At 42.9% G+C, this 7,982-nt stretch overlaps 1 protein-coding gene across 2 annotated transcripts in view; it reads right to left on the bottom strand.

The window, feature by feature from the left end:
• Wdr64 (WD repeat domain 64) overlaps window positions 1–7,982 on the bottom strand; it is a 118,842-nt gene that overhangs the window by 85,841 nt on the left and 25,019 nt on the right. For both annotated transcript variants that reach the window (XM_021199133.1, XM_029539220.1), the window contains exons 5-7: window positions 6,952–6,981; window positions 5,150–5,260; window positions 2,754–2,968 (exon numbers count right to left, since the gene is read on the bottom strand). In XM_021199133.1, the coding sequence (XP_021054792.1) occupies window positions 2,754–2,968; window positions 5,150–5,260; window positions 6,952–6,981 (356 nt within the window). The remainder of the gene's footprint in view (window positions 1–2,753; window positions 2,969–5,149; window positions 5,261–6,951; window positions 6,982–7,982) is intronic.

Raw genomic sequence — 7,982 nt, 5'->3', positions numbered from 1 at the left:
TCTGGCTGTCCTGGAACTCACTTGTACACCAGGCTGGTATTGAACTCAGAAATCCACCTGCCTCTGCCTCCCGAGTGCTGGGATTAAAGGCATGCACCATTTTCTTTCTATTCAGCATTTCATTTGGATCAAATCATACTGTAACCCTGAACTGTGTGCTAAGTCTACAGGTTCACTGTAGCCCTATGCTCCACACTGTTTTCAGCTGGTCAACTTCTCAATCTACCACATTTAAAGTAATAATAATAATAATAATAATAATAATAATAATAATAATAATAACATTGCAAGACTTTTGTCAAAACTTGAGCTATGACTCCAGCAGTAAAGGTGTGACTCAAGTTGATTGGATTTTCGATCACTTAGGAAACAAATCTGTAGATATGTATGTGAAGAGGGGTTTGACTGAGGAAGGACAGACCACCCCGAATGTGGTGACACAGTTCCATGGGCTGGAATCCTGGAATAAAAGCATGAGCCTCTGCACTTGTCATCCTCTGCTCCTTGAGAGCAGACATGTGACAAACTTATGGTTCTCTCACCTCACCATGATGGATAGAAGTCTCACCATGATGGACAGAGGTCTCACCATAGTGGAGGTCTCACCATAATGGGCTGTATCACACAATGAACTGTATCCCTTCTAAACCTGAAGCCAAAACACAGCCTTCCTTCCTAACGTTAGTTTTTCAGGTACCTTGTCACAATGACGAGAACAGGAACTGAAAGAAGCAAATAATCTACAAGGATCTGAGTAGAGTATTGGCAATCTTATCCTTGCTTTAGTGAAAAGACTCTAAGCATCCAGACATGATTAGCATAAGATTCTGGATATCACATGGCTTCTCCTAGAGCAGACACATTCATGACCCCAGGCATCAGTGTTGTACACTATGCAGGGAAACACAGTAGAGGAGAGCTGCTTTTCTTTTTCTTCCAATCCTAGAGTTTCATTTTTGATATCGGTTAATTTTCTAATTACTGTGTTCTAAGTACAGTGTTCCAAATGCCACTGTTTTCTGACCCACATCATTACTGACTCAAAGTTAGAAAATTCAAAGAATGTCAACTTCAACACCTTTATGATGGCTTCAAAATTTAACTGCCCTTCTAGCCTTACCCTTTTTCATTCTAAAGGTTTTAGGATCTCTTGGAGGAAGAAAATGACTCAATACTCAATCTGTATCTACACTTGAGTCTTATAGATTTAACTAGATGGCATAGTGACCACCTGTCTGTAGATTATCTCCTCGGGGAGCAGTAGGATCACATTCATTCTACCATACTGAGTCCTTAAATTCCTCTCACCCCCCATTCTTACTTCCGATATATCTAATGGGAAGAGGAACTGACAACAGTCTGTGGACTTTTCTGACAAGTGACCCACCTCTTGGTGGAGAAAAGGTTATACTCTCTGTGCCTGTAGTGACTGAAATATGCCCATAGTGAACAGAACAGCACACCATACAGCGACTACATAACACAGCCAGATGTAAAGGGTAGGAAATGGAGCTGATTTCCCGACTACATTATTCTTAGCGTTTCAGCAACAAGGCTAATCCTATTTCAAGACAGCAATGATTAATTGAGCAATGGTCATGAACAAATACATAAGTACTAAAATAATAATGAATGTGTATGTTCATGCAAGTACAGTTGCCAACTGAGGCTGGAAGAGGGTGTCTGGTCCCCTGAAGCTGAAATTCTGGCATTTGTGAGATGCCCAACATGGGTAATGCGAACTGACTTCTGGCCTCTTCTAGAGGAGTACATACTTCTAAGTACTGAATCATCTCTTCAGCGGAGGGGAATTGATTTTAATTGAACTTTGAGAATTGTTTTTTTTTTTTTTTTAAATTGAACTTTGAGATCTATTAAAGAGTATCAACTCCTGTCTTTCGTATTTGTAACAAATATTTATTACAGAATATTTTACTTTTTAAATGTATTCTTTTGAGATTTAAGAAGCCTAATTTGGTAATCAAATCTATCAAATTATTTTTTTAAAATATGCATCTAAGAGCTGAGCGTGGTGGCACACACCTTTAATCCCAGCNAAAAAAAAAATTTTTTTTTTTAACTGGACTTGGGGCAGGGGCAGTCTATGACTGTCCCTTCATTAATCTCAGTCATAGGTGGAGTGTTAACCTTTTTTTTTTTTTTTAATTTCACTGAAAGAATTTCATAGGAGTTGTTTGTCGTGAGAAAAAGAAAAAAAAAAAAAAAAAAAAAAAAAAAAGCATCTATTTGCATTCAATTGCTATGAAGTAGTCATAAATATGCATAAATGTACATTGTATAGGGTTTTTAAAATAAGATTTCACTCTTTAACTCAATCTGTCATATACCTATATATAAAAACTATAGATTTTAGCTGCCAACAGCATTTAAATGAAATTTCAGTTACTAATTATGCCTTCCTTATTATCTTCGAAGTTTTTTCAGATGAAAAGCATTTCTTCCTTTGTTTTTATATTTATTGAAATAAAGTCTTGCTATTTAGCTCAAGCTGGCCTGGAATTTACTATGCAGCCCAAGCTAGCCTCAAGCTCATGATTCTTCTGCCTCTGCCTCTGCCTCTCAGGGAGTGGAATTATAGTGTGTACCTCCAAGCTAGATTAGACATTCCTTATTTAGCTTTGGCTCTCAAAAATACTGAGGGCCTTGCATATCATTTCACTGTATGTGCATCTAACCCAACAATGTCTATAATTATTAGAACAATGGAGTATTTATTCAGGAAATGCCCTTACCTTTTAAAGTTCTTAGAGTCAAGGACCTGAGTTTGTAATTTCTTTTTGGTTTTTGCCTGCTTTAATCCAAAGTCATCACTGCTCACGGTGAACTTGTTCACAAACCCACCGTCGTCTCCCAGGAGAATGTCATCCTTGCAGAGCTGATCAGGCAGGGGCACCACGCACACACAGAGCAGGCAGTGGTCCATGGGCTTGATGACAAAGTAGTGCTCCTGAAACCAGAGGCAGGCTTGAATTAGTTACACGCTTAGGAACACATATTACTGGGATCCTCAGTAGCAGAGGCCTTGTTCTGCATGCACAAGGTTCCGAGTTCCACCCCCAGTATCACACACACACACACACACACACACACACACACACACACGCAGACAGGGAGGGGAGGGGAGGGGAGGGGAGGGATAAAGAAAAAAAGTTGTCTTCATTATTATTTTTTTCTGTGCTGTTTCTCATTTAAGATCCAACAGTGATACAAGAATTTGGAAAGTCTGGGCAAAAAATAACCAAATAAAGGTTAAAGCTGTGAACCAGCTCAGTACTTTGGGGTGTCTCATATGAAAAGAAGGGGAGCTACTCCCTTGGGCCGGGTGAGGATGGGGATCTTGGAGAGTGCTACCCGTGTGACCCGGAATGCCTTTTCTTGACATTGTAAGGAAATTCTGAACTGGCCTCAAACTCCCTATGTATTCTAGAAAAATCTTAACCCCCTGACCTTCCTGCCTGTGCCTTCCAAGTGCTGGAATTCCAGGTGTATACCACTGTGCCTATTTGTGGAGTGCTCAGGGTTGGAAGTCAAGGAGTCTCATCGGCACTAGGTAATATTCATAGGTTTGATAAGGAATTACTAAGAGAAAAGTATCGGAACTTCCATTTTTATCCATACATATGCAACAAGTTCTTGCAATGTGACTCTAAATTGTTAGAGAGTTCACTAAGATAGGCAGGTTTTACTGTTTCTCCAGAACTCAGTGTCCTAAGAGAGAAGCAACGTAGACTCAGATTTCTATGATTTATTCTTTAGAGGCCCATTGATCCATCGGCTAATGTGCAGTGACCACTAACTAGGTGCAAACATTATTTCAGGCATGACTGTACAGGATGAGCCCAACAAAGTTATCACTCTGTGGAAGCTACCCTGCAAGAAAGGAAGCCAGAGAGAAAGACGGTGCCCAGTGCTGTGGACAGGTGAGGCCACTTCAGGTTATGTGGGCAAAGGTGGTAGTGGGGTATGATGGGGCGGGGTGACCTTTGATCTGGGACCTATACTGATAGAAAGATATATAAAGAAGATGAGTGTCAAAGGGGGAAGTAGTTCCAGCTTAGAAGTTTAACGTTGAAAAGGGTAGAGAGGGAAGAGACTGTCAAACAGGAGCTGGGGTGTCAGATACAAGCATGGTCAAGAGAGGGAGGGGAGGGAAGCAGGGAGGGGGGAATAGCAGGGGATAGACGGGAGGAGAAGTGAAAAAGGGAGGACACAGCAAGAGGGGAGAGGTCTGAGGAGACTAGGGAAATGGAGGCATGCTGTGAGGAATGTAAGGTTGAGCCCACAAGGGCAGGTGCAGACTGAAGGTTAGCTCAGCCAGCCACTCAGAGCTCAGCGGAGCTTGCAGGTTCTATTCTATGGTGATACCCTATGGCTTGGAACATGCAGCAGGAAGGGCAGAGACATCTTCCTAAGTTGAAGGCTACCTCAGGAAGCTAGCAGGGGGCAGGGGACCACTGTGCTCAGATAGCCCACCTAGGTTGCCAGCAGGATGTGGAGAGAAGGGAATCCCTTAGAGATAAGGAAGACATTTCTCTGAGTTAAAAAATCAAGTGTGCAGTCAGGAGAGCCCAAACAAGTGAGCACCAAGTGCAGACTGTGGGCGTAGGGTTCTGAGATAAATGAGGGTTTCTGAGTAGGCTACAGCCCTGGGGGGCTTTATAAAGTACGCTTCCCTAAGGATGCTGGGCTGGGGAGAGAGGCTTTGGACTTGATGACAGGCATAACCAAAAAGGTGATGCTTGGATTTGTAGAAGGAGTTTGATCTGGCAGCAAGGGAATCCTTGGAGGCATCTGTGCGGGGAAAGACTAGACTGTACCATGTGGAAAGACCAACCTCCTGCCTTCCAGGCTCAGAAAACAAAATAAAACTCAAACTCAATAACAGCGACAGAAACCAAAAGAATTACCCCTTTACTCTCAAAATTCAGAACAAAAACGAGACCTGAATGAAATTCTGAAATAATACAGCATTCCTGGGTACTGATGCTGAACACCATTGTAGAGGTCACTCAGTGACATCTCTCATGTTATAACAGATACTCATTACACAGTGGCCAGGCTCATGTCCTTCAAGGTCTCAAACACGTGCTCTTCTCATTTCTTACTACCACTTCTCCTGGCACGGTACCTGGCTGCTCCCTTGAGCTTTATAATCCCAGACAATAATGGTCCTCTCAGTGGTGGCAACAATTCGCTTTAGCTGGCCGAGGTAATCGCAGCCTGTAATCCAGGAGGTATCCTGATAGAAAAGCATAGAGTTGAAGGGTATGAGACTAAGGGTGACACTCAAGTCGTAGAGCATTTATCTAGCATGGGCCAGGTCCTAGGTGTAGTCCCCAGTACCACAAGACAGAGGGGTCTGGGGGATTGGGAATCACATTTTTTCCCTTCCACTCCAAGGTATTACATAGCAGGAAGTAGGTTATTGATATTAGAAGTCCCATCTGGCAGCAGAGCCTACGTGCTTCCCCTCTGGGCCACATAAAGAAAAGGGCTCTCCAATCCACTTTGTTTCTTAGTATCATTAGCTGGAGACCAGACCGACTCAGCTAGTTAGGAATTTGCTTCTTAGAAGAACAAGGCCCCTGGGTGAGCAGTCAGCACTTCCACCATCCATATCACTGAGCCCTTTTATTTACATGGGCAACCAGACTCCTGGCTGTGATTCAGCATCTGCTCCGCCCTGCTGCCTGCTAACACTTTCATTTTGAAAAGCTCCTGTAGTGATCAGTGATCTATCTGATCACAAACTGATCTTTCTTGGGTCAAGAGGCAAGTCAGGAAGCTGTAACAGCGTGAGCATCAGGTGAGGTTAGGCAGCCTGGATTGCCTGGAATGCCAGAAACGTCTTCGGGGGCTTGAATTTTTCAGAAACCCACCAGGACTCCCAATGGGTTAGTTCTGGAACAGAAAAGGAGGCTGAGAGGTTTAATAAGAACCCTGCCTCCCTTACCATGTGGTGTGTTACCTGCTGGTAGTTTAGGGCATTCATTGGGTGCACGAAAATGGGGATAAAACAAAACAAAACCCCCAAACCTCCAGCATATCCCCCCCCCATCCATCTCTCATAAATCCTCAGGGTAGGGGGTGGATCAGAAAGCAAGACAGTGCTGTTGGCCATCTGCTGCAAGGTTACTACTGTCCTTGCTAGATACATGCAACAAATGAATTACAAAATTGTACTCAAATTTCTATGGCATTTTCATGCTGAAAAAAAATGTTCTCAAGTTATGTCCATGTTGTTCTCATAATTTGGGGTGTCAATGTTGTTAAAACAGCATTAAATTAAAATGCAGAAGCTTTTAATTAAAATTCCAAGAAGTAGCTAGCGTCCCAGCGATCCTCGGCGGATAACTGAACTCCAGGAAGGAACACTTGGGTCTCTGCTATTATTCAAGGCTCAGTTTTGAGCCTAGTCAATACATGTGAATTTACAATGTAAAATTTAAATATCATTAAAAACAAGATTTAAAAGCCTTTGTGTAAGGTGTGTGTTCGTGTGTTTATGTGTGAGATCCGTAAAGCAAATGTCAATGATATGCATGTGGAGGTCACAGGACAACCCCAAGTTGTCAGTCCTTACCTTCCTTCCTGTTGGAGAGACACAGTCTCTTACTGATTGATGCTGCATATAGCAACCTCACTGATCTTTGAGCATCCTGGATTTCTCCCGTTCCCACTCCCATCTTATCCTCATAGAAGCATGGGGATAACAGACATTCACTACAGGGTCCAGCTTTACATGGATCCTGGGGATTCCAACTTCAGTTCTCATTTGCATAGCAATCACCATACCCCTGAGGCCTCTCTCCAACCCTTATAAGCAGATCCTCTTCAAGTAGGCACTTTGTGGAGATTTGAGTACCTCTGGAAGAGTCATCATCCCAGCCCTAACTCTGAGTTACATTTAAAATACTTTAATGTACTTACTGTAACATTGGTGCTGGTCTGAACCCTCATCTGTGGGTAAAGATAAACTCTAGTTAGAATCTCCAGTAAGCCTCGGGACGCTATGGTAGCACACAGTGACCCTGGCTTCATCTCACTCATCATTCTACCTGCTGAGAGATTCCCTCCTTACTTCCTTCTCAGATTCACCTAGCTCTGTGAAATAACACAACTTGGTTTGCCGAGAGCAAGGCTTTCACCTCTATGGCTGGTGCTTAGCTTAGCCATGGTGACTGGCCTCTTGATATTATTATGGTTGTTCCCACATGCAAACGCCTCATTTTCCTCCAGCCATTGGAAGCAACATTTGTTATCAAAAGTTAGAAATGCCAACTAATACAGCAAGGATGAGAGTGGCACGAAGAATGCTAAACGGAACAGTGTGGACAGATGAACAATGTAGAAAACTATAATATGGTTCATTTGAAGGACTTCTCCTCAAGTTACGGGATGTCTTTAGAACATTCTGTCCAGGGGCCCTCCACTGAACCACCTATAGGCTAAATGTCATAGATATGTCCCATGCACAGAGCTAATAGGTAGCGGTGGCCCTCAGACCCTGAAAGGTAGGATCACAGCTGAGGTATCCCCATGACGCCGTTTCTTCTGCGTTCTAAGATGGTGTTAGTCAGTGGCTTGGAAATGGCTTCCCCGAAGGGATGGGCTTCATGGATGAAAGAGCGGGGTAGGGAGGCTCAGGGATAGTTTTTCCATGGAGGCTACAGCCGTCTTTCATCAGAAGAGCACCAAGAGGCTTTACACTAAGATTCTTATTTCTGGATAGGAAAAAAAAAAAAAAAAAAAAAACCCTAGTGTTTCAAGGAAGGTGTTCAAGAGCAGGATGGAGCACCACGTTTCCTTTTTTAATTTCCTGTGGTGGTTAGCATCCTTAACTGGAAGAATCTCGTAGGAGGTAGGTACAAGTGGGAGGGAAGATCTAGATCTGGGTGGTTCCCAACCTTCCTGAGGCTGTGACCCTCTAATATAGTTTTTTTTTTTTTTTTTTTTTTTTT

This window comes from Mus pahari, chromosome 5, assembly GCF_900095145.1.
Source record: "Mus pahari chromosome 5, PAHARI_EIJ_v1.1, whole genome shotgun sequence".
In the NCBI taxonomy this organism is placed as follows: Eukaryota; Metazoa; Chordata; class Mammalia; order Rodentia; family Muridae; genus Mus; species Mus pahari.
Note: the sequence above shows the minus strand (reverse complement) of the source record. Positions and strands in the feature narration are given on the sequence as shown.